Source organism: Sapajus apella, unplaced genomic scaffold, assembly GCF_009761245.1.
Source record: "Sapajus apella isolate SASKATOON/1434 unplaced genomic scaffold, GSC_monkey_1.0 scaffold135, whole genome shotgun sequence".
Classification (NCBI taxonomy): domain Eukaryota; kingdom Metazoa; phylum Chordata; class Mammalia; order Primates; family Cebidae; genus Sapajus; species Sapajus apella.
This window is the reverse complement of record NW_022437075.1, coordinates 1,901,690-1,928,845: the sequence shown is the minus strand read 5'-3', so window position 1 is coordinate 1,928,845 and position 27,156 is coordinate 1,901,690. Positions and strand designations below refer to the sequence as shown.

The window sequence follows — 27,156 nt, the reverse complement described above, 5'->3', positions numbered from 1 at the left end:
CATAAAATTCAAATATCTTCTTGTGGCTTTTCTGACCCTGGATGCCTCTCTGTCTTACATCCTGTTATTCCCTCCCTTTCCTGGTCACGCTGGCCACACCACTTCCTTATTGGTTCCTCAGGGCCTTTGCCTCTGATGTGCTTTGCCCATGGTGCTGAATGCATTCACGTATGGATTCAGCTGTAACTATCTCCTTTCCACCATTTGGTTCTGAGCTCAAAATGTTACCTTTTCTAACAGGCCTTCCCTGACCATCCCCATCTAAAGTGACTTCAAAGTTACTGTCACAGTGATTTATTTCACAGAATTTAGTACTTCACAGAATTTAGCGCAAACTATATTTCATTTTGCATTTAGTGGTTTACTTGACATTGTCTGTTTTCATTATTAGAATGTAAGCTCCATTAGGCCACAGACATCAATTGCCTTAGCTACCCGGAACAGCATCTGTCATATGGCAGTTGTTTAATAAATATTAGTTGAATGAGTGAATGAATTAATGCGTGTATGAATTATCAGCCCTGCATTAATTTTTCTTTTCCTGGCTAGTCATGGAGCCCCAAAAAGCTGTCAACAGCACTCACCTCCTAGTAAAATTGTGGTCCAGGGTTTGAGGTCTGTGTTGAGGTCCCCAAGATCACCCTCAGGCTTGATGATTTCCTGGGAGAACTCATGAGAGACTCAGCACATAATCATACTCACAGCTATGATTTGCTACAGTGAAAGTATACAAAGCACAGTCAACAAAGGGAAAAGGCCCATGGGCATAACACATCTGTACTCCACCCCTGGACTTGCCCTGAGGCTTTGGCAAGGCAGAGAATGTGTTATGTTACAACAGGATAATGAAGAATTGGAACCAATAATTCAATCTACCACACCGAGTGGTGACATGTAGCTATAATTTATTAATCGTGATTTTATTTCCATTTTAGGTTATGGCACTTGAAACTGATTTTTCATTTATAGGAATGCTGTAAAATTTCCATTTAAAGGTACTTTTTAAATGGTTTTAGAAGACAAATTCATTTTAAATAAAAATATTATGTAAATAGGAATGCAGATGTTATGTGGAAATGGAAGCAATCATGAAGATGTTATTCGCTGCTGCAGAAACAGGGCAAATGTTGAAAAAGGATGTTTTAGAGGTTGAAGTTTGAGAAACATTAAGACATAAAACAGGATTCCAGACACTCTTCCTTCATTGTTTTCTTCTCTTTCAGGAAGAAATCACCCCAAGGGGTCATTCAGTAACATTCCTTCCCTCAGAATTCTGGGCAAGCCCCTCAAACTTGAGTCCATTTTGAAACAACCATAAATTATCTGGACTATCAGGATTGTAACTGAAGTTTTTTTCCCCCCATATTGAGGACCTACTGTTCAAGAATTATAATGATAATACTAGTGGCATTTACTGTGCTCTCAAAATTATGAGGCATATGTATTAACTTATATGATGTTCACAATAACCCTATTAGGTAGAAACTATTATTGTCCCCATTTTGCAGTTAAGGAAACTGAGACCCAGTTAATTCACTTCCCAAAGTTATACAGATGGTACATGGTTAGATCTGCATCTGGACGCCCAACTCTTAACCCTCTCAAGACTCTGTGACTTAGGGCAGCTCCCCTGGCTTCCTGCACTAAATGTCTTGTTATCAGAGGAAGTGAGGATTGGATGAAATGTTGAATTCTTGGCAGTTTATCTCTCTTCTCTGCACACTCTGGACTATCTTTGGAATGCCAGGAAATTCATCTCCTAAACATATAAATGACAGAAGTTTTCCCTCCCAATTGCATCACCTATCTGAAAACTCCTAGGCAAACCCAATCTCAATCCTTCCATCATCTTGCTCTGTGTCCTTTGCGTAACTCATTTAATGCCTTTGTGCCTCAGTTTCCTTCTCTGTAAAATTGGGATAATAATACTACCACTTTTGGCTGTTGGAATTAAATGAGATAATATTAATGAGATGCCTTTCCTCATAGTATTTTTTTGAATAAATGACAGTTATTTTTGTTTTTCTGATTAATCAGGTTAATTCAATTATCTATCCATTTGGAAAAGGAGATTAAATCTTTACCTCATACCATTCAAAAAATTCCAGAAGGTTCAAACAAAATAAACATATAAAATAAGACTGTAAAATAAAATATGAGATTATACAGGGAAAAGTGTTTATGAGAGTAGGATGAGGCCAGGTGAAGTGACTCATGCCTGTAATCCTAGCACTTTGAAAGGCTGAGCCAGGAAGATTAGTTGAGGCCAGGAGTGTGAGACCAGCCTGGGCAACATAGTGAGACCCCATTTCTACAAAAAATTTAAAAATTAGCCAGGTGTGGTGGCACATGCCTGCAGTTCCAGCTACTCAGGAGGCTGAGGCAGAAACATCACTTGAGCCCAGGAGCTCAAGCCTGCTGTGAGCTATGATCACACCATTGCACTCCAGCCTGGGTAACAGAGTGAGACCCTGTCTTAAAGAGCGAGAGAGAGAGAGAGAGAGAGAGAGAGAGAGAGAGTGCACCAAGGAAGGGCATCTTAAATAAGATCCCAAAAGCAAAAATTATAAAATAAAATAAAATGATATCTTGAATTTTTATTAAAATTCAAAACTTCAGGCACTGTGTAAACACAATAAAAACAGAAGGGACAGGCCAGGAGAAAACACTCGCCACAGATAGAGTAACAGGCAAAGGATTAATGTCCAGAATATAAAAAGAATGTCCATTAATCAGTAAGTAAAAGCTACATAAACAAAGTAATGTGGTGATAAACAGGTAATTCACAGATGAGAGAATAAGTCTGTTCAACAAACATGTGAGTTTGCTTTCCTCACGAGTAATCAGGGGAGTGTAGCTAAGATTACACAGGGACACCGTTTTCCCCCTAACTATGGCTTTGTCGAAAAATTTTTAAATTTAATGTAGCCTCCATGAGAGCAACTTGTCTGTAGTCACTGCATTGTAAATTTGAACAATGATCATTGCTAATAATAGCAGCCATTAGGTACTTTTTAAAGAATTGTGAGTGTATTACTTATTATTGTTATTATTGTTTTACTTTCCCAGCAATCCTGAGACTTGGTAACGATAATTATTCCCACTTAACATAACGGGCAACTGAGGCACGGAAGTTTTAAGTGACACACCCGAGTGCTCACTAGTAACAAGTGGCAAAGCCAGCCGCTGGCCCCAGGCGGTCGGGCCTCAGGGTCCCCGGACTGTTACACCCTGTCCCAGCTTCTTCCCCTTTCCGCCCACCCAGGACCCCCGTTTGCAGACTGGAGAACCCTGGGGGTGGGGGGGGGCGTGTACAAAGCCGTTGGCCTTGGGGCGTGTGTGGGAACAGAACCTACGTGCTCATCAGCTGGGGATGGACCCACACGGTACCACACCCCCTTGCAACCGCGCACGCCGCTGGAGGGCGTGTGGCCCCTCCGCTCCCTTCCCCACACCCCTCCAGGTGCAGGCTTCCCGGGAGTGGAGAAGGGGAGGAGGCTGCCCACGCTCCCCAATTCCCCCACCTCCCACCTCCAACCTCCACGCACCACCTCCCGCAGCCTCCGCGTCTGCGCAGCCGCAGCCAGTGCGGCGCCAGGTCTGCAGAGCCCAGACAGGGTCTGGTTGGGGAGGGTGAGTCCTTCGAGGGACCCCTGCGAGCGGGAAGGAGGCGGAGAAAAGGGGCTGGGGGCGCGGGCGGCGATCGGGGATGCGCGCGCGAGTGTGAATGCGCAGAGCGTGTTTGTGCCTGGGTGGGGCTGAGGGGCACAGGCACTCCAGGGATGGGGTCCGCGGAGGGAGCTTCTTCGAGCCAGTCTGTCTGTGTGGTGGGAGAGGGTGGGGTCTGTCGGTACCGGTCTACTTCTCCGCAGCGGCGGTTTGGGTCCCCGCTGGGGGTTGCAGGGTGAATTTCAGCCTCCGAACCGGGAGGGGAGGACGCACTTGCCCTGAGTGCCCATTGATGGTCTGTGTACCCTAGTGGGGCGGCGCGGGCACGTGCGCTCGTGTCGTGGGGGGCCAGTGTGGATGCTCGCTGCCCCTGTGTGTTCAGCGCACCTGCCCGCGGGTGCACCTGTGCGCGCTCACGCTTTGTGTCAGTCTGGGCCCCCGTGTGCCACACTGCAACGATAGGAGCGCAGGCTCTGGGGTCGCAGGTGCAGCAGCCCCGCCCCCACTCTTCTGAGCTGTGTGTCTTTCATCAAGGGATGACCCTGTCTGTGAAATGGAAACATAATAGTATCTGTAGCGAGAAGTATGGCGAGCTTTATTGTGAGAAAAAGGGTTTCTGGTGCTCAGCAGGGCTGGGCACAGGAGCGCTCCAGGAAACTGCCGATACTGTTACTGCTTTGATGGTTGTTGCTGGTTGTCGTTGTGACCGCGTCTCCGTTTTCCCAGGGGATGACTTGTTTGCTATTTCACCAAGAACACTGAGGCTGTGGGGTGTGAATCCCCTCCCCTCAACACACCTCTGCCTCACCCTGTTTCCTTCCTCCTTGAGTCACTGCGGATCCAGTTTCTCCTGACCTTGACCTGATGGCTCTCATCTTTCTCATCTGTCACCCCACTTACCTGTATTTTCTCCTTTCCCATGCCTTCCCCTCCCCTCAACCTAGATCCATGATTAATTATGTCTTATATAAAAAAAAAAACAAAACCCCAAAGCGATAAACAAAGCAGAACTCCCTAATCATACTCTCTAACACTCTTTTCCATGAGGGTCCCATAGGAATTTTCTTCCCCTGAAAAATGTCTAGGCAGCCTGCTCTCCTCAACCCCAACAGACTGCCCAGCCCACACTGAGGCTGAAAATTGGCAGCCCCAGGGTCTAACTCGGCCCCACAACCTGTGCCATTTGACTAAAGGTGCCTTCCTGTTGTAATAACGGAGAGAGTTAGAAGGAATAGGTCAAGCACTGAATTCTAAATTAAGAGTCCTTTTCATTGAGAGACGGCTAACGCTCAAAGTTCTCTCGGCCCCAAGGAAGGGGCTTGATTTACCTTTGTACCTTGATTTAGGTAGGGGAGGGGGTACCTAGCTGAAGCGAAATTTTACAGAGGCAGAACAGGCAAGTTAGCTAGTAACCAGGGGGGAGGAGGTTCCCAGGATTGTTGGTTGCTAAGGGTATTTCCAAACAATTAGGGGGGTTTAAAGAGAGTTATACACAATAGCAGGTGTGTTTTTCAAGCAGGATGCAGTTACATTGGTTACATGGTAGGATAAGCACAGAGTCATCGTGACGTAAACGCAGCGCCAGTGTGGTCCAGTTATGCACCCCAAGGGGCTGTGGTAGGGAGGGGGAAGCTAGGTTGGAGTTTACAGCTAAGATGGAGTCAGTGATGCTAGCCCATAAACATGTGAAACAATTACTGACATCATGAAATGCAGAAAATGCCTTCTGAAAATATAGATTTCCAGTCTTCTTTTGGGGAATTAGAAGAGGGGTGACATCAGTCCCAGGGGTTCGCTCTGCAAACATTTGCTCTGCAAACATTAGCTGAGTTGTGTGGTGCAGCTTCTTCAGACAGGAGACCTGATCTCTCTTTTGCCGCACTCCCCACCACCCCCATCGTCTCTCCCCATGCCATACATCCGCTGCCATTGGTTCATGTGCTCCTTAAAATAGAGAGTATTTATCCGCACCTATATTTAATTTTCATTTGTAGAAAAGTGACAGTGAAAGAGTTCTCTTGATTGATTCATTGACTGATTTTCAAGGCAGAGTCTTGCTCTGACACCCAGGCTGGAGTGTAGTGGCATGATCACAGCTCACTGAAGCCTTGATCTCCCAGACTCAAAGGATTCTCCCAGTAACTGGGACTACAGGCTTGTGACACCACATCTGGCTATTTTTTTAATTTTTTTTTGTAGAGACTGGGTCTCACTCAGGCTGGCCTCAAACTCCTGGGGTCAAGCAACCGTCCCACCTTGGTCTCCCAAAGTGCTGGGATTACAGGTGTGAGCCACCTTGCCTGGCTGATTTATTTGTTAATTCATGTCGTTTCCTATCCCATTTGTGTTACCTGCTGAGCCTCTGCAGGCCTGTGAGTTCCAATCCTCGATGCTGGGGTTTCTGTCTGCTGGAATGCTGGATCTGTGTTCTCTTTGTCCTGTCTGCTCACTTACCTTTCTCCTCTAGGAGAATGTGAGCTGTTGAGGGTGTCAAATCCATCTTCAAATGCCCAATACTCAGCACAGGTTTGCCCCAAAGTTCTGGCTGAGAAATGGTTGGGAAAAGTTGTATTCATTCAAGCACTCATGGGTGGCAAATACCCACAGGGTCCCTCGAAAGGTGATGTGGAAGCTCAGGCCTGATGGGAGGGAGGCTTTCTAGAAGCCTATGCAGGAAGAGCAAGCTGAGGCTGGGATGGAGGAACACCCTTTTCTTCCTCCATTCACCAGATACTTAAACTGTGTATTAAATCATGTGTCTCAGTGGAGACAGCAGCTCTATGAGGTAGCTGTCACTGTTATCACCTCCCCATTTTACAGATGAGCAAACTGAAGCTTGGAGAGGTTAAAGTGACCTGCCCCAGGTAACACTGGAAATATGTGGCAGAACTGAAATTCACACATGTGCTGTCATCTCCACGCCTGGCTTTTAACTACTCAGCCATGTAGGCAGCAGTTAGCATTTTATTGATGGCTGTCATTCCTTCCCCACCATGCTGAGTATTTCCTCTGTTTAGCAAAACTTGTACTAGCAAACATTTACCTACTATTTTTTAAATTACCTCTTTTTTCTTCTAATAATTTTATTATTATTATTATTGAGACAGTTTCACTCTTGTTGCCCAAGCTGGAGTGCAGTGGCACAATCTTGGCTCACTGTAACCTCTTCCTCCCAGCTTCAAGCAATTCTCCTGCCTCAGCCTACCGAATAGCTGGGATTACAGGCATGTGCCACCATGCCCCGCTAATATTTGAATTTTTAGTAGAGACAGGGTTTCACCATGCTGGCCAGGCTAGTTCAAACTCCTGACCTCAGGTGATCCACCCACCTCAGCCTCCCAAAGTGCTGGGATTACAGGAGTGAACCACCGCACCTGGCCTAGTTTTCTTTTTTAAGTGCAGTGAGATCTAAAAAAAGACAGAGTGATGTGCACAAAGTGTGCATTTGGGTGAAGGTAAAGCTCAATAAATTTGTGCAAAAGTAATCCCCCATGTGACCTCCACTAAGAAAGGTAGAGGGCATTTCCAGCAACCCCAGAAAGCTCCTCATAGCCTTTCTCACATTTGCCAACCCAGCATAACCACTGTTCTGACTTCTACTGAGATCAATTCATTTTTACCTATTCCAGATATTTTTTAATCTCAGTAAAATCACATATACGTCCTCTTTGTATCTGTCTTTTTTCACTCAGTCATATATGTACATATACACATTATGTACTTATATGTTGATAATATAAACATATTTATACTTTTATACTTATATACATATTATATTATATTTATGGTATGAATATATTATATGTATAACTATATATTATAAAATTGTTTCTATAATTTTATGTTTATATTATATTTATAATATATTTGTAATATATTTATAATATAAATTATATTTATAGCATATTTATATTTAAATTATTAAAATGTAAACATTTGAAAATTTATATTTATAAGTGCATTTATTTTATATATTTATAAGTACATATTTATAAAAAATAATTATATACTAAAATATATGTGCATATTTAAATATATATATATATATATATTATATTCACCCATGTTGCTGCCTGTATTGTTTTGTTGACCCTTCTCATTACTGAGCTGTACTCCCCTCTATGCATCAACTGCAATTTATGTCTGTATTATCCTTTTGAGAAACACCTGGTGTTTTAAAATTTGTATTATGCCTATGAGTGCTTCTGGCTATACATATAAACCACTCCGTTCTTATGAATTGTTTTGAATACAGCAGGCATCAACATTCACGTACACGTGTGTGTGTGGACATGGGTTCTCGTTGCTCCTAAGTGTCTGGGGGTGGAATTGCTGGGTCCCAGGGTGCACCACTGTTCAGCTTTCCTAGATGTTGCCAAATAGCTTTCCAAAGTGGTTGAACCAACAGACACGCCCACCAGCATGCATTAGTCAACCTGCTTTAAAACTTGACCTCACCGGATTTCAAAGGCAAACTTTGTATCACGGTTTCAAAGGGAAAGCCAGTATCGCTTTTAATGTTCATGTATTACTGAAGGTTAGCTCTGGGCTGGCTGCTTTGCCCGCCTGACTTGAAGCTGCTCTCCCTTTGTTAGGAAGGAGGCTCAGCCATAGCAATGCTAAAAGCATAGGGGCACTCAATGGAAACTTGCTCCTTGAGGTAATGGGGAGGATCGCAGAGGCTGAAGCAGGAGACGCTTTCTCTTATTCCTGGAATTGAGTGTCATGGAGCCCTGGCTGTGCCTGGGATCTCCACCTGGGCTGACTGGGAGGTGAGAGCATGCAGGGTGGGCGTGCTCACTCCTGGGCACTGAGAATCTCTTAACTAGAGGGGATGTGAGGAGGGTGAAGCTGGTGGGGGGCAGTGGGGAGCTGGATCAGCGAGTGAAGGGCTGAGTGGACCCACAGGAGGCAGGGTGAACACAGTGGAAGTCACTCTATCCAGAGGAACAAAAGCACAGACGGGACAGGGGCTGGGCAGCAGGCAGGAGGGCAGAACATTTTCTGAGGCAAGAGAAAGAGACCTTGGCCGTGGCAGGTGAGGGATGAGGTGGGGGCAAGTCGAAGATGAGTCCTGTAGAGACTGTTGGGGAGGACGGTGGAGTCCTGGCCAAGAGTGGGGGACCCAGGAGTAGGGAGTGCTGTTGGGTGGGACAGTGGGCAGAGGGGACTGGGGAAATGATGAGCTTGAATTTGGGTCCTAGGGACCTGTGAGACACCCACTCTAGGAAGCAGACATCATAAATGCTAACTGGTGATACAGAAAAAAATAACATATTATGCATACACACATACACACACACACACACACACACACACACATATATATTCTATTATGAAAATATTTCAAACATACTCTTCAATATGAGGATAATGCTATGAACCACCGTCTACCTATTTCCCAGATTCAGCAGTTATGATTTTCTTGTGTGCTTTTACTTTGTGGGAGTTTTTTTTAAACTGTGATTTCTGGGATGCATATGCAGAACGTGCAGTTTTGTTACATAGGTATACATGAGCCATGGTGGTTTGCTCTGTCTATCAACCTGTCATCTAGGTTTAAGCCCCACACGCATTAGGTATTTGTCCTAATGCTCTCCCTCCCCTTCCCTCCACCCCCCGATAGGCCCTGGTGTGTGATGTTCCCTTCCTTGTGTCCATGTGTTCTCATTATTCAATTCCCACTTACAAGTGAGAACGTACAGTGTTTGGTTTTCTGTTCCTGTGTTAGTTTGCTGAGAATGATGGCTTCCAGCTTCATCCATGTCCCTGCAAAGGACATGAACTCATCCTTTTTTATGGCTGCATGGGGGAATATTTTAAAGCAAATCTCAGCGGTCAGGTCAATTCACCCCTCTATACAACCAAAGCATCTCTAAAAACTAGGGTGGACATTTCCCTGTCTCTCCATAAAGCCATCCCCATGCCCAACAAAAGTCGGTGATAATTCCTTGGTGTAATCAAATATCCAGTCGATAATCACACTTATTTGGTTTTCTTTAAAAAGTTTTTGTTTATGTTTGTATGTGTGTATATGTGAGTATGTGAGTGTGTGTATGTGACTGTGTGTCTGTGGATATGTGTGTGTGTTTATGTTTGTATGTGTGTATATGTGAGTGAGTGTGTGTATGTGACTGTGTGTGGATATGTGTGTGTGTGTTTATGTTTGTATGTGTGTATATATGTGAGTATGTGAGTGTGTGTATGTGACTGTGTGTGTGTGTGGGTATGTATGTTTGTGTATGTGTGTGTATGTTTATATATGTGTATATGTGAGTATGTGAGTGTGTGTATGTGACTGTGTCTGTGGATATGTGTGTGTGTTTATGTTTGTATGTGTGTATATGTGAGTATGTGAGTGTGTGTATGTGACTGTGTGTGTGTGTGGGGGTATGTATGTTTGTGTATGTGTGTGTGTTTATGTTTATATATGTGTATATGTGAGTATGTGAGTGTGTGTATGTGACTGTGTGTGGATATGTGTGTGTGTTTATGTTTGTATGTGTGTATATGTGAGTATGTGAGTGTGTGTATGTGACTGTGTGTGGATATGTGTGTGTGTTTATGTTTGTATGTGTGTATATGTGAGTGTGAGTGTGTGTCTGCGTGTGCCTGCCTATGACAGTAATTTCCTTTCCAGCTTTGTCTCCAGAGCACTCTCTACTGTTTAACATGCTGTATGCTTTATTCGTTCCCTGCCAGTCTCTTTCTCTGCCTATTAGAATGTAAGCCCCAGGAGGACGGGAATCTTCACTTGATTATTGCTGCATTTCTAATGCTTAGAATCATTCTTGCCCCTGCTGGCCCTCTGTAATGATTAACTGAATGATGAAATGTCCTTCAGTCCTCAGGTTCTGAATCCTGTGCCTGGGGAACCAGAGAGGACCCTGGAGCTGGAGGAGAAAGAGAAGCTTATCTCAGAAGCTCCACCTCCTCCTGGGGCGATGCAGAGTCTCAGGCCTGAGCAGACGCGGGGGCTGCTGGAGCCCGAGAGGACCAAGATGCTGCTGCCTCAGGAGAGCCGGGCCTGGGAGAAGCCTCCCCATCCCACCTGCACCAAAGGCTGGGAGGTTGTGGAGGTTGGGGCCTCCAGCTGTGACAGTGATGAGAAAGGTGAGATGCAGGGGTCCTTTGGGAGGTGAACAGGTGGAAGGAAAGGAATTGGCAGAGCTTAGGGAAAGGCTAAACATACACTCCTTCACTCATCCATTCAACAGCTATTCAAGGAGCACTGTGTCGGTCAGCTGTTGCTGTGTAACAAATCATCCCCAAACTTAGTGGCTTAAAGCAACAATCACTTATCAGCTCATGATTCTGTGGGTCAGCAGTTTGGCCTGGCTTCAGGGGACACTTCTGCTGCCTATGCTTGTCTGTGAAGCCTCAGAGAGCTGGTGGCCCCACTGGTCAATCTCAGATGGCTTTACTCCTATGTCTGCTGGTACTGGCTCTTGGCTGGCTTGGTAGTGCTGAGGACAGGGCATATGTCTCCAGCAGGATTTGTCAGGCTTATCCTCATGGGCCTGCTTGCAGGGTTCTCAGGAATGGCTAAGAGAAGGAACACCCCAATTTTCAAGCACTGGAAGATTTGAAGAGGAAAATCACATGCTCTCATTTGAATTTCAAAAATATTTCTCTAACTCAGTGGATTTCAACTGGGGGTGGTCTTATATCCCACCTCTCCTCCCCAGGTGATTTTTGGCAATGTCTGGAAATATTTAGGGTTATTCTAACTGTGGAGATGCTGCTGTTGTCTGGTGGGGAGAAGCCAGCAGTGCTGCCGATAAACATCCTACTATGCACAGGACAGACCCCCCCACACACACCCACAAATAACGGTGAGGCTCCAAATGCTGATAGTGCCAAATTTGAAAAACCCCTAGTCCCACTGCATGTGAGGATGGATTGTAGGGCTAGGAAGTCAAGAAGGAAGATGGGAGGCCAGTTAGGAGACTCTTGCAACAGTCCAAGACAGAGGTGAGGTAAGTGGAGAGATTTGGGACACCTTTGGGAGAGGGCATCAGTTCTTGCTGATGGATGTGGGGAAGAGGAGGAAAAGTGAGGCATCAAGATCACTTTTAGGGTTTTGGCCCAAAGAGATGGATAAAGGGCAGTGTCATTTGCTGACATCTCAATAGCACCCCAAAGCGGAAAAGGGGCTGAACAGTGTACCACTTACTAGGCACTGTCTTTTTCTTCTGAGGCTGAGCAAGCCTTGGACAGAAGGCATGGATAACAGAGGCCAGCTCTGCTAGTGAGGCTTGGAGCTCCTGGCTGGGGCTAAGGTGCAGAAAGAGTGGAAAATACCAGGACTTGCCCAGTCTATTCAGCTTAGGGATGAGAGCGATGCTAAGGTTCTGACTGTGGGGACATGCCTCAGCTAGTGTCTGTTCTTCAGAAGCTGGGGAAGCCTCCATCACCCTGGTTTACTTCTGTGGCTTTTTCTTTGACTCCTTCACCCAGTTCTTGCTGGGGGCCTGTAAAGAAGGAACTCTTTTACCTACTGGACAGGTAAGGGAGTGAAGACTCAGGTGGCAGGGCACATAAGGAGGTGTAGTTGAAGTTTTCCAGGTAGTTATACATAGAATTCAGGCCTCTCATTCTCTCAGCCCCACCTAAACCACATAGGCATGTGGGGTGTGTGTGTATGTGTGTGTGTGTGTGTGTGTGTGTGTGTGTGTGTGTGTGTGAGAGAGAGAGAGAGAGAGAGAGAGAGAGAGAGAGAGAGGGAGAGAGACGGGGGGTGAAGAGAGAGAGAAAAGGCGGCTATTAGTAGAAAAGGGACAAGATGCCAGGGGGAAGAGCCCACACCCACCGCCTGGCCACTCACTCATGGCTCCTTTTTCCTCCACTCCCACCCTCACCCAGACTTACCTTCTCAAGAGACTGGGCTTTCCCAGGAGTGGAGCTCGGTGGAGGAAGATGACGAATCAGAGGGTTCCCAGGTACATTGGGGGGTTTGCTCTTTTTCCACAGATGTCCCACTCTATAGATCTCAGTGGTTTGTCACTTTTGCATTCTCAGCTTGGAATTTACCTGCCCCATAGAAATCTCAAGAGATCTCTTGTGGAAAATCAGATCTCTCATGTCTGATCTCTGTGGTGATCAGACGCAGACTGGAGGGTCTCCATGTGGTGTGTGTGACTCAGTTGACGCCTACCCTCCAACACTTTCTTCACAAATCCATCCATCCTGCATCCACCTCTGTATTTCATCTTCTATCCCCTTAGTCATCAACCCTCCCTTCCACCCACCCTCTTACTTTTCCAATCACTCATCCATTCATTTGTCCACCTCTCAAACATCTACCAGCCATTCATTCATCTGTCCACTCATTCATCCACCCGAACTTTTATTCACCTACTCATTTGTATACCCATTCCATTCATTTGTTCATCTACGCATCCATCCATCCATCTATCCATCCATCCATCCATACATACATACATACATACATACATGTATCAACTCATCCCTATACCTGAGCTGTCTATCCACTTATCCATCTACCCATAAGCTCTCTTTTCTACACATCCTCCCACCTTTCCACTCACCCATCCATTCATTCATCTACCCATTGAGCATCCACCAACCATTCATCTGTCCACTCATTTATTTACCCAACCTTTCATCCCCTATGCATCCATATGCCCATTTCATCCATCCATCATCCATCCATCCATCATCCATCCACATATCCAGTTACCCATATACCTGCTCATTCACCCTTTCATCCACATTACATCAATCCATCTCTTCACCCACCTACATACCCATCCCCTATCCACCCACCTGTCCACCCACCTATTCATCCCTCTACTCCTGTTGGCTGTGGTGAGGGTGTGGCTAGCATGCATCCACCCATATACCGACTCACTCATTGATCCATCTGCGTCTATTCACACATCCAGTCATAAGACCACCTACCAACCCATTCACCCATCTGCCCACTACTCCATTTATCCATCCACTAACCACCGATTGAGTTTTAATCCATATACTATGAGAAAAACCAAACAGAATTCTCAAACACATTCCTTTCAGTCAGAGACCAAATGTTTTCTTTTTTGAGGAATAAAACATCAACATAAGAAAACCAGTGGTTCTTTCATTTATACATTCATCTCATACATGAGAAACAACACATAATTACTCTCAGTGAGTACATGAGAGTCCCATCCATCTCCCAATCATGTCAGGAATCTAACTCTGGCTGGCTCAAGCCAGAAATGGGATTTATTGACTCATGGTGCAGGTGTAAGGGCGAGGGGCACAAACTGGTCAACAAAGCATGATAGTGCAGAGATAAGTGCTGGGCACAGTGGCATAGGCCAAAGGAAGAAGTTAACTGCATGCCAGGAGTTTATTCTTGGATATCCCAGAGAGGAGGACACACCAGACCTGGGGTTTTAGGGATAGTAGGAATTTCACAGGCATAGCAGGGAAGGAAACAGCATATGCACAGGCAAGGTGGCATAGCAAGGTACGTTTGGGAGACACTGAAGTTGAGGGCAGAACAGTGGGAGGTTTGGGTGAAAATATGAGTGGGGTGACATTATTCATTCATTTAACATCTATTTCTTGAGCACCTACTCAGTGCCAAGCAGTGTTCAATGCACAGAGTGTACAATAGTAAAGACAGAAATGGCCCCGCCTTCATGGAGCTCACAGTCACCGAGGTAGACAGATGACAATTGAAATAAGCAGCTAAAATATGAATTATGCTGAGTAGTGATGACTGCTATGGAGAAAAATAAAACAGGGAGAGGGTTTGAGAGTAGGAGTTGGGGCTGGGGGTTGCTATTTTAAGAAGGGTGTCTAGGAAAGTCTCCACTGAGAGGGAGCTATTGAGTGAGGACCTGGAGGAGGTGAGGACTGAGACTGGCAGATGTCTGGGGGGAGGGGCTCTGTGCAGAGGACACAGCAAGTGCAAAGGTCCTGAGGTACAGATGTGCCAGGTACATTTGGGGAACACCAGGAGGGGCAGTGCTCATCACCTTGTGCATGTTACAAGCTTGATACTACTTTTTTTTTTTTTTGAGACTGAGTCTCACTCTGTCACCCAGGCTGGAGTGCAATGGTGCGGTCTTGGCTCATTGCAACTTCTGCCTCCCGGGTTCAAGTGATTCTGCTGCCTCAGTCTCCCAAGTACCTGGGATTACAGGCACACACTATCATGTCTGGCTAATTTTTTGTATTTTTAGTAGAGACGAGGTTTCACGGTACTAGCCAGGATGGTCTCGATCTCCTGACCTCGTGATGCATCTGCCTTGGCCTCCCAAAGTGCTGGGATTACAGGCGTGAGCTGCTGCACCCAGCTGTTTGATGCCATTCCAAGCGCATCTTATTATAACTCACCGAGTAACTTGACACCCATTAACCCTCATGATTAACTCATGATTCCTGTGAGATTGTTAGCATGGTTTCCCCCTTTACAGATGAGGAAACTGAGGCAGAGAGAAACCAAATGGCTTGCTTCAGGTCCCACAGTGAGTGGGTAGAAGAGCTGGCATGGAATTTCGGCTTGGAGGGAGGACAGGGGCTAAGGCAGCATGGCTGTGAGAGCGGGACCCAGGGCATGTAGAGTTGGGGACCCGATGACATTTCCAAACCTGTGGGGCATGAAAGGTGATGGAACAGGGGTAAGCCTGGGGTGACACCAAAATTCTGGTGTGGGGACAGGGCAGAGGGAAGTTCTGGCCCCCAGAATAGGGATCACGAAGAAAGTTTGGAAGAAGTGACAAGGTCGATTTTACACATGCTGATTGGGAGAGGCCTCTGTGACATCATCCATTCACTCATCCACTCATTCGCCAGTTGTAATTCATTGGACCAGCATTGATGGAGCACATACTAGGGGGCTGACAGGGAAGGGCCTCTCATTGGCAGGCCCTGGGTCAGTTTTCTGCACAGACAGACCCTCCTTCCTGCAGATAACCCACCTCCAAAATAGAAAGAGGAGTGGGCTGTTTGGAACCAGAGACCTTCGACAACAGTTACAGCCCTTGACACAGGCTGGGAGCTGGACTTTGTGCTCTACTTACCTTCATTTATTTGGTCCTCTTATCAGCCCTTAATGTAGGACCTGTCATCCCATTTTACAGATGGGAAAACTAAGGCCCAGAGAGGTTATGTGACTTTCCCTAGTCACACAACGTGTAAACAGCAGAGCTAGGATTTGAACCCAGCATGTCTCTAAACCACGAGGTGTCCTGCCTGTTTGGGGCTTGATCCTCCCCAGAGAGAGGACTGGGACAGAGATGAAGGCCTCTCCCCATTCTACTAGTCAATACACCTCCTGTGGACAGGAGTGAGTGAAGGAGTGGAAGAAACAAAAAGAGATACTTTCCAAGAATGCAGAAGTTCCCAGTCTGTGGGCCCAGAGGAAAGCAAGCAGGGGGAAACGGTCCTGTCACTCCCGTTCCATAAAACGCAAGCATATGTCACACCAGCAAATCTTATCTAAGTGCATAAGATTTTAAAAAGATCAATGCCCAGAAATAACTCCTGGTAAAAGTTGCTGTAAAGGGTCAAATGCATCCGTAGTGTGAGAAGTGGGGTAGTGGTTACCTTTGAAGTGGGGGATTTGTGGGGTTGATAATGATCTGCTTCTTGTTTGGGGTGCTAGTTCCATGGGGTGTTCACCTTCTGAAGTTGCCTCAGGCTGTATCCCTAGGATGTGTGCAACCTTCTCTTTATGCATTCTACTTCAACAGAATGTTTCAAGACGCTGACTGGGCGCAGTGGCTCATGCCTATAATCCTAGCACTTTGGGAGGCAGAGGCAGGCAGATCGCTTAAGGTCATGAGTTCGAGACCAGCCTGTGTCATATGGCAAAACCCCATTTCTACTAAAAATACAAAAATTAGCTGGGCATGCCTGTAATTCCAGCTACTCAGGAGGCTGAGGCAGGAAAATTGCTTGAACCTGGGAGGCAGAGATCGCAGTGAGCTGAGATTGTGCCACTGTACTCTAGCCTGGGTGACAGAGTGAGACTTTGTCTCAAATAAATAAACAAAAAAAAAAAAAAAAAAAAGAAGAAGAAACTGCTGTATATCCTGCCAAACATGTTTCCCTATATGCTGAGACAGAATAGAGATTTGTGTGCAAGTGACTGATTGAGGGTTGTGCTCTCAGGTGAAGTCCAGTGAGGAGCGAGGGAAGGAGAGGGAGCCAGGCAAATATATGGGTTGAATTGAAGACCAGCCTCCGTCTTATCCCAGGGGAACCCTGGAGTGTGAATAGAGAGTTGTCCTCCTCTGAGTCAGTGGAGTGGCCTTTTGTATCCCATGTGAGTTGCTGTTGGGTGTGGACTGCCCTGGAAGGTGAGTTAACCTCCTGGCTAATCCTCTAGAAAGGAAGATCTCATTAGCAAAGGGCATTTGTCAAAAGAGGAGAAGCAACTACCAACTGTAAACCATACAACTAGCAACCAGTACCTCTAGCATCCAGGGGAGATCTGCACCAGCCTGAAAAACAGTCATAAAGAGGAATTAGGTGAGGCATCTCTGGGTCTATTATGTGTGATGTGTGTAAAATTGTTGGATTTCAGATTACCTGTGTTTATTACATTTTCTTAACTTCATATTCTGCTTTTCAAAATTGAAGTGTAATTATTTCCAATAAAATGCACTAACCAGGGATTGTTGACACATGTACATCTGTGTAACCAACACCCCAATCAAGGTATGAAGTGTTGTCGTCATTCTAGAACATTCTCTCATTTTCCCTTCTGGCCCGCCTCACTCCCCAGCCCTGTGGGCAACTACAGTTCTTGATTTCCACTTGCATGGGTTAGTTTTGCTTGTTGTTGAGTTTTATCTAAATACTGTCATGTAGTAAACTACATGTATATTTTTTTAACTCCAAAAAAGGAAATTATGGCAAAATTTTTATTCCTCCAATTGGTGTTTTCACTTAATTCATGCTGGATAGTTTTCCATTTAATACATGTTGATGATCTTTATTGTATTTCAAAGTTACTTTTTACTGCTGCCAAATATTCTTTTTTTTTTTTTTTGAGATGGAGTCTCACTCTGTTGCCCAGGCTGGAGTGCAGTGGTGTGATCTCAGCTCACTGAAACCTCTGCCTCCTGGGTTCAAGCAATTTCCTGCTCAAGTAGCTGGGATTACAGGTGCCTGCCACCATGCCAGGCTAATTTCTGTATTTTTAGTAGAGACGGGGTTTCACCATCTTGGCCAGGTTGGTCTTAAACTCCTGACCTCATGATCCACCCGCCTCAGCCTCCTAAAGTGCTGGGATTACAGGCGTGAGCCACCTCGCATGGTGTACTGCTGCCAAATATTCTATAGCTCGGTTGTGTCAGACCCATTTCCTTAGCTGATGAATTGTTAGGCTGCCATTGTTGTCATTGCTACAGAAGGAAACGCTACAATGAACGTTTGTTGAGTTGGCTCAATTTTATGGATGGATTATGAGGAACTTTATAAAAATTCATATTCTCTGGTCCTCCTGAGATGCAGTGAACCAGAAAATCCAAGGAGGAGCCCAAGATATTTGAAAAACTCTCCCAACAACTTTTAGTGCTCTGCCAGCTTTGGGAAGTGCCTAACTGGGTCAATGTCCCTAGTAGGTCATTTATCTGGTTGTAAAGGAAGATTTGAAATGAGGTGTCATCCAGAGGGAATCAGCAGGCTAGAGGGAGGAATTTTTTCCCAAAGATTAGAAATGTGAATTCCATCAATGATTTATAATACACTTTAACAACTCATAGCATGTCTCCTTCCATTTTTCTTCTTTCACAGGATTGTTTTCAGTGTTCACCATTGCCTAACTTTCCAGATAATCCATTGTGTCATGTACATTCACCAAACTGCCTTGATATTTTAAGAGCAATTGCACTAAATTCATCATTAATTTGGAAAATTGTCATTGTTAAACATTTTCTCTTCTCATCTTTCATCATGGTATGTTTTTTCATTTATTAACTCATTCAACAAATATTTACAGAGCTCATAGTCTGTTCCGGGCACTGGGAATACAGTAGCAAACAAAGCAAAGGACTGCCCTCTTGGTGCTTAGTGTCACTGGAGGAAGAAACACTAGACCTATCTAGCATGTCAGGTGGCGATAAGCACATGGGGGAAAAAGACAAGAAGCATGCATAGTGCAGGGTCTTTGGTGGGAAGGGGTTGTGGAGGGCATGCTGGTTTACATAGATGGTGAGGGAAGGGTTTTCTAAGGATGTAACAGAGAAAGCTTTAAGGGTATCTGGAGGAAGGACATTCCAGGGAGAAGAACTCGTTTAACTGCAAAGGCTTGGACATGACTGTGGCTGGAACAGAGTGAGAAAGGCAAGGAATGACATCCACTTTAGAAGGAGGACTCTGACTGACCCATGGAGAAGAAGTTGGGTGGGATTATCGAGATAAGAAACTGAATTCTGTAGAAAGAGTACAAGATAGATGACAGTGGCTTTGACCAGGGTGGTGGTAGTGAAGTGAAGGGAAATAGATTCTGGAGGTTTTGAAGATAAAGCCAACAGTATTTGCTGATGTCTTAAATGTGGGTGGTGACAGAAAGAGCGGAGTCAGGGATGCCACAGTTGAAGGTCTGGAACGGCCTGAAGGGGTAATGTGAGGAAAACAAACAAATATTCTAATGTCCCCCCACCAAAAAAAAAAAGCATGAGGACCTTTTTTTTTTTTTTGGTGGGGTTACATTAGACTATTTGTTTGGGGACGTGAAGTTTAAGATGCCCATCAGATATCCAATTGGAGATGGCAAATAGGCAGTGAGATATAGCGCTGGGACAACAAATACACATACATATGCACACACACACACACACACACACACACACACACACACACACACACACATCTCTTGAGGGGGTGGAGTCATTACAGCATAGATGGTATGTTGAAACTGAGATTTAATATACCAATAAGATTTTCAAATTGTCATCCCATCATTCTGACATTTCCTGTGATAGAGAATAGACACATTACATTCTCATGTTTATTTTATATCTAGTTACTCAGTTGTACAGTTTTAAATTCAAACAGCTTTTCTTTTGATATGACATTGCATTTCCAGTCATGTAATTCTATTTTCCTACAAGTAACAATGGTGGTCCCTTCCTTTCCAATATTTATCCTTTTCCTTTTTTCTGTTTCAGGGCTTTGTGGAGTGGTCAAAAGCTCCACAACAAACAACCATAGTCTTGGTAGTGTGCGTACTTTTTTTGTTCCTGGTTTTGACGGGGATGCCTATGATGTTTCACATTTAACTACAATGGTGGCTGTTGTTTTAAAGGTTTAATTCAATGAAATAGATGCCCTGTGTCATGTTAAGGAAGTGTGCTAAAAATCAGAAATGGGTGTTGAATATTTTCAAATGCCTTTCAAACATCCTTTGAGATGATTTAAAAAATATTTTTGGTGTGAGTTTTCACATACTTTATTTCCATGAAATGAAGACATCATTGATTGTAAAACATTATTTTGTATACCATGGAGAAAGAAAAATGCTAATTATTCATAAGATGCCACCAACTGGAAGATAACTCCTGACTTTGAGAAGATGAAAAAATGTGCAACTGAAGATCGATGAAATCTGGTACATTTCCTAACATCAAACCCACTTTGCATTCTTAAGGTTGTGGTGCACCAGTCCTTTCATACTCTAAATTCTATTTATTGATATTTTATGTAGGATTTTTGACTCTATCTTCATATGTGAGATTGGTGCTATCTTTGTGAAGTTTGATTATCATGGTTAAGTTTGCCTCATAGAAAGACTTGGATAACTTTTACCTTTTCTATGCTTCTGAATATTTCTGTAGCTTGAAAAGTATCAGACCCTTGACATTTTAAAAGAATTCATTGTTATAACCAGGTCATAGAGCCATGGAGAGAACGTTTCAGCTAATTCTTGGGCAGCTTTCTCAGTTATTTCCAATGTTACCAATTTATTAATACTTTTAACGTCTTGCATTTATTTTGGTGATTTATAGAGTTCTTTTATCCTCTAGAAAATTTTTCATTCCATAGAGTGGTTTCATATTATTAGCTTAATTATGCATACTGTTTTTATAATTAAAATGTTCTCTTTATTTTGTTGTATCCCCTCTATCCTGTCAACTTCTGTTTGTGGTTTATTCATTATTAGATTTGTCAAGGATTATCTAGTTTACTATTGTTTTTCCAAAGAGCCAGCATTAAGATTCATTTATATCTGTTATTTCTTTTATTTATAATTTGTTTTCCTTTAATATGTGTTGTGTTTTTTTTTATTGTTTTTCTTCTTTGTCTCCATTATGTTGAATACTTGATTATATTCTTTATATTTTTTTATAATAGTATACCTATTAATACAAATGTACTTCTGGATATAGCCTTAGCCACATCTTAATGTTTGATTATGCATTTTTGTTTAGGTTGTCTAAATATTACATTGTAGTGTTTCTAAATAATACTTTGAAAATCAGTGATTTGGTTTATTTCTTTGTTTAAAAATAGTTTTTTTTTTCTTGTTTTACTGCACTGTGAACACAGAATGTGACCTAAAATACATCTGCTTCCAAAACTTTTAAAAAAGCTTTTAGTGTGGCCTAGAACATGTCCACTTTTTGCAATTGTTTCATGAACATTTAAGATGAAAATATATTCTCTGTCTGTAGAATTGAAAACTCTACATGCCTGTTAATTAACTCAGTATCATCAATTATATTCTTCAGATTCATGTGTTATCTAATTTTGGCCTACTGTATTCATTAAAAACCAATAAGGTTATGCAAAAATCTGCTAGTACAATTGTTTTTGCCAATAAATGTTTATAATCTATGCTTTACGTACTCAGCAGCTGTGTAATTCGATGCATATAAGTGCAGCATTGTTATGTCCTTGACAATTAAATAATATACGTAAAACACTAAGCACAGAGCCAGGCAGATAGTAGGCACTCAATAAATGTTAATTAAAACCTGATTCTGAATCCTTTGTTAAATAAAAAATGATTGTCGCCAATCAATTTAATCTTCTGCCTTAAATTTTACTTGTCTAATACTGGTTGATATTACCATTCTACTCTTTTAAAAAATGCTCTGTCTGTGTATATGAGGTTGTCTAGAGAAATTAACAGGGAAAAGTATGGGATTATTTCTCCTTTCCTCGCTCAGGCTGATTGCCTGCAACAAGCAACCAGCCCTTAAAAGAAAGGAAAACAGACCAGACGCAGGAGCTCACACCTATATTCCCAGCACTTTGGGAAGCCGAGATGGGCAGATCACAAGGTCAAGAGTTCGGGACCAGCCTAACCAATATGGTGGAACGCTGTCTCTACTAAAAACAGAAAAATTAGGCAGGGTGGTGGCATGTGCCCGTAATCCCAGCTACTCAGGAGGCTGAGGCAGAAGAATTGCTTGAACATGGGAGATGGCGGTTGCAGTGAGCCAAGATTGCACCACTGCACTCCAGCCTAGGCAACAGAGTTAGACTCTGTCTCAAAAAAAAAAAAAAAAAAAAAAAAAAAGGAAAACAGACCTTAACTATGACATTTGTTGGGATTCTACTGCAAATAAGAGCAGCTCAATTCAAATGAGCGTAAGCAAAAATAATAATGATTATTATTGGTTCATGTTACACCAAAGTTTGGGATAAAATTGGCTTTATTTACAGCTGGTTCTGGGGAACCCAAAAATATCACTGGGACGTTTCCTCTCCTGACCTCCCTCTTTTTTCTACATGGCTGGGGATGGCTATCACAGACCCTGTGATCATTCTTCCATACGGCAAGGTGGGAGACCTGGCAGATTCTCATCACACACATCTGCAACTTGCATCCTTGTTCTGCCTTGGGGACAAGTGTGCTGAAATAAGGGGAGAGAGAGCAGCAGCTGCAAAGGCCCTGAGGCATAAGCCAACTGCCCAAGTAAAGGGTGGAGAGTGGACTGTAGCAGGGCAAAGGTGGAAGCAGGAAGATGAGTGTGGAGACTGTCTTAGATGTCCAGCCGGCAGGGTGGACAGCTCATTTTCTCTAAGCACCGTTTCTCTCTTAGTGAATCCAGATTTCTCCTTTAGACTTTGCTCCTTTAGTAAAGACATCAACTTGACCAAAGTAACCAAACGTTTTATTCCTTTAATTCAATTAAATTTACGAGCAAGTGCTTACTCAATAACAAAATCAACAATGAAAAGGCCAGGCAGCCGAGTGCAGTGGCTCATGCTTGCAGTCCCAGCACTTTGGGAGGCTACGGCCGGCAGATAGCCTGAGGATATGAGTTCGAAACCAGCCTGGCCAACATGATGAAACCCTGTCTCTACTAAAAATACAAAAATTAGCAGGGTGTGGTGGTGGGTGTCTGTAATCCCAACTACTCCGGAGATTGCTTGAACCCCGGAGGCGGAGGTTGCAGTGTCTGGAGACCGCTCCACTGAACTCCAGCCTGAGTAACAGAGGGAGATTCTGTCGAAAGAAAGAAAAAAAGAAAAGAAATGGAAGGATGAAGGAAAAAGAAGGAAGGAAGGAAAGAAGGGGAAAAAAGAGAGAGATAAAGAAAAGAGAAAGAAAGAGAAAAGAAAAGAAAGAAAAAGCCAGCCACAGGTGTTTCTGCAGATCTACTTGTCTGTGCCCCATTTAAAATTTTGCACCAGGGAGACGCGGGGAGTCTGGCAGATGTGGGATACAGTCCCAGCCATATGTTTTCCCCATTGTGTGCCCTCAGGCAAGTTAACAAGCTTCTTGGAGCCTCGGTTTCCTCACTGGAGGCGTCGGGGATAGCAGAGTATCTCACCCATGGCATTGTGAGGTTGGAAATGGGGCGAGCACTTAGTGGAGCGCCTGGCGTACGCAGCCCCAGTTAACCTCATCTCTTAATCTTCTGGTCCATGCGGGTCTCTGCCAGGGCACCCCTGTTCACAGGCTTCCCCTTCCTGTGAGCGCGCAGGTGTTGAGTCACGTGTGGGAGCTGGGCAAAGGCGTCCCCGCAAGGGCCGCACGAATAGGGCTTCTTGTCCGCATGCGTCCTCTGGTGTCGAATGAGCGCCGAGGAGAAGCTGAAGGCCTTCCCGCAGCCGCCGCACTCGTAGGGCTTCTCCCCGGTGTGCACGATGTGGTGCTGGATGAGGTAGGCGCGGTTTCTGAAGGCCTTGCCGCACTGGTGGCAGGCGTAGGGCAGCTCGCCCGTGTGCGTGCGCAGGTGCAGGGTGAGCGACGAGGCCTGGCTGAAGGCCTTGCCGCACTCGCTGCACCTGTAGGGCCGCTCCCCGGTGTGGATCTTCTGGTGCTGGATGAGGGAGGACACGTGGCTGAAGGCGGCCCCGCACTGCATGCACTTGCAGGGCCGCTCCCCGCTGTGCACGAGGTGGTGCTGGAGGAGGTGGGAGCGGTTGCCGAAGCGCTTGCCGCAGTCCCGGCAGCTGTAGGGCCGCTCTCCGGTGTGCGTGCGCTGGTGCTGCGCCAGGTGCGACACCTGGGTGAAGGCCTTGGCGCACCGGCCGCACGCGTAGGGTTTCTCGCCGGTGTGGATTCGCCGGTGCTCGGCCAGCGAAGAGCTCTGACTGAAGGGCGCGCGGCAGTCCGGGCACGCGTAGGGCTTCTCGCCGGTGTGCACGCGCCGGTGCTGCGTCAGGTGAGCGATCTGCGAGAAGGCCTTGGCGCACTGGCCGCAGCGGTAGGGCCTCTCCGCGGTGTGGATGCGCTGGTGGCGGATGAGCGCCGAGGAAAAGCGAAAGGCCTTGGCGCACTCGGCGCATTCGTAGGGCTTTTCGCCGGTGTGGATGCGCTGGTGCTCGATCAGGGACGAGCGGTTGCGGAACGCCTTGGTGCACCGGGCGCACTCATAGGGCCGCTCGCCCGTATGCACGCGCAGGTGTTGGGTCAGGTGCGTGGGGCGTGCAAAGGCCTTGCCGCAGTCGGCGCAGCGGTGCGGCTTCTCGCCCGTGTGCGTGCGCCAGTGGGACGCCAGGTAGGAGCTCTGGCTAAAGGCCTTGCCGCACTCGGGGCACGCGTAGGGTTTCTCGCCCGTGTGCGTGCGCTGGTGCAGGGTCAGGTGCACGCTCTGGCTGAAGGCCTTGCCGCACTCGGGGCACGCAAACGGCTTCTCCCCGGTGTGGGTTCTCTGGTGTAAGATGAACGCGGAACAGTAGCTGAAGGCCTTCCCGCAGTCCTCGCATTTCCACGGCTTCCCCAGGCCGCCGCCTTTCTCAGGCGGGCGGCTGTCAGAAGGCTTCCGCTTTGGTCTCTTCACCGGCGTGCACCTGCCTGGCCTGCTGTCGCCGGGGACGCTGGCTTGGGTAGCAGTTGGACTCAATATGGTTCTTGGGATTCGGGGTAATTCATCGCGTTCCTGGACGCCGTCCCCTGCAGGGTCTCTCTTGCAGGCCATGGCCTCCGGCTCTGGACAGCTTTCCTTGTTTTCCTGCCGGTCCTCAAGCCTGCCCTCCTGTTTCCAGTTTCCTTCCAACTCCGCGCCCTGGAGGGCAACGCTCAAGAGTCCCTCCACCCTTGATCCCTGAGCTGCTGTCTCGATCTCACATCTCTTCTCTGGGTCCGAAAGAAAAAAGGTGAAAAAAAAAATTAAAGATTGTCACTTGTCCTGAGCTGGAAAAATGGCTAACAGATGAACTGGGAAGGACTTAGCATGGGGTTCCTGGACCTCTGTGCCAATGACATTTTGGGTCTGATAATTTGGCGTGGTGGGACCCATCCTGTGTGTTGTGAGAAGTTGAGCAGCATCCCTTGTCTCACCATACTGGATGCCAGGGACACCACCCCCTACCCCCTAAGTTGTAACGATGAAAAGTGTCTCCAGGCCGGACATGGTGGCTCACACCTGTAATCCCAGCACCTTGGGAGGCCAAGGAAGGTGGTTGCTTGATCCCAGGAGTTGAGACTAGCAAACTGTTGCACACACCACCTGCCCCACCCAGGCCGGCCATCTCCAAGACACACACACAGGGGAAGCCTGGACACATGCAGTCACACTTGGTGGGCAGAGCTCCAGCATGGCCAAAGCCCACGTGTACAGCGTCTCCATCATGTGCAGATGCACACACTTCAGGCAGCATGGCACTCTACAGGCTCACACACACCCAGGTCACCCGTCATTGTGCGGGCAGTCACATGCACCCAGCCTACACGGTGGCACCCCCAGACATGCACACGTGGGATCACACACTTCATGTCCAGGAGAAATTTCAGACTTGCCCAAAGTCAGTCACACGTGTGTGGGACACGCTGTGATACGCAGACACCACTTCACATACATGGGCACATAACACACTAATAAAGTGTCACATGCCCTTACATACAATCACACACCTGCCTGGGCTGGCATCGCCCAGTGAGCAGGTGCAGACACAGTGACACTCGGGGACAGGCTCACACGCGGTCACACACCTGCACGGGCTGGCACCCCGAGTGAGCACGTGCAGACACAGTGAGGGGCTGGCACCACCAAGTGAGCACGTGCAGACACAGTGAGGGGATGGCACCCCGAGTGAGCAGGTGCAGACGGAGTGACACGCAGGGACGGTGCTCAGACGGAGTCACACACCTGCACGGGCTGGTACCTCTGATGAGCAGGTGCAGACACAGTGACACTTGGGGACGGGCTCACACGCAGTCACACACCTGCCTGGGCTGGCACCGCCGAGTGAGCAGGTGCGGACGCAGTGACACGCAGGGACGGTGCTCAGACGGAGTCACACACCTGCACGGGCTGGTACCTCTGATGAGCAGGTGCAGACACAGTGACACTCGGGGACGGGCTCACACGCAGTCACACACGTGCCTGGGCTGGCACCGCCGAGTGAGCACGTGCAGACACAGTGAGGGGATAGCACCCCGAGTGAGCAGGTGCAGACGCAGCGACACGCAGGGACGGTGCTTAGACGGAGTCACACACCTGCATGGGCTGGTACCTCTGATGAGCAGGTGCAGACGCAGTGACACTCGGGGACGGGCTCACACGCGGTCGCACGCGCACACTACACACCGTTGCTCTCACCTTCCGGGATCACCTCCGAACGCGCTGGCCGGCCCCCTCCCAGCTTAGTAGAGTCGCCTCCGCTTCTACTCAGTCTCGGGTCCTCCTGGGCCATCGCAGACCCTGGGCCTCCTTCCTCAGAGGAGAGATGGTCAAGACTTCTGCTGCGGAGGAGGAGCCAGCGCGCCGGGCCTGGGCGAACTGCGCCTGCGCATCGGTCCCACCTGACTCTTAGGAACTACAACTCCCAGGGGGCGCTGCGCGCTCGCCGGCACCGCGACTAAGGCTTGCAGAGCCTGGGTTATCAAAACTACAACTCCCAGAAGGCTAAGCGTCTGCCCGCCTGGGTCCGCAGGGCCTTTATCCCTGGGGACCCAAGGTGGGCCGGGCGGCTGCCCAGAGCCCTGCCCACCACAGCCTTAGTGCAGGGCAGTGGGTGCAGCCAGTAACTCAGGCGTGGGACTTTTTTCTTGCTCAGGGGATGAAGCCGAGCCCATGGGCTCAGAAAGAAGGAACGTAAGGCCGGGCACGGTGACTC

General features: G+C 46.5%; 2 protein-coding genes across 3 annotated transcripts in view; one reads left to right on the top strand and one right to left on the bottom strand.

Annotated features, from left to right (window-relative positions):
• Positions 1–20,861, top strand: part of SMIM17 (small integral membrane protein 17) — a 44,015-nt gene extending 23,154 nt beyond the window's left edge. Inside the window, exons 1-4 of one of the 2 annotated variants that reach the window (XM_032263352.1) lie at positions 3,539–3,633; positions 10,514–10,782; positions 12,535–12,611; positions 19,809–20,861. In XM_032263352.1, coding sequence (XP_032119243.1) covers positions 10,614–10,782; positions 12,535–12,611; positions 19,809–19,919 — 357 coding nt within the window. In that variant the 5' untranslated portion in view covers positions 3,539–3,633; positions 10,514–10,613 and the 3' untranslated portion in view covers positions 19,920–20,861. Of the gene's footprint in view, positions 1–3,538; positions 3,634–10,513; positions 10,783–12,534; positions 12,612–19,808 lie in introns of those variants that run through there. The other variant, XM_032263354.1, reaches the window with a different exon arrangement.
• A 2,289-nt stretch (positions 20,862–23,150) lies between these two features.
• ZNF835 (zinc finger protein 835) lies at positions 23,151–26,815 on the bottom strand. Its single transcript, XM_032263203.1, is given in 3 exon segments — positions 23,151–23,634; positions 23,637–25,174; positions 26,628–26,815. Coding segments are annotated over 3 exon segments (1,776 nt in total). The 5' UTR covers positions 26,734–26,815; the 3' UTR covers positions 23,151–23,502.
• Positions 26,816–27,156: the final 341 nt, after the last annotated feature.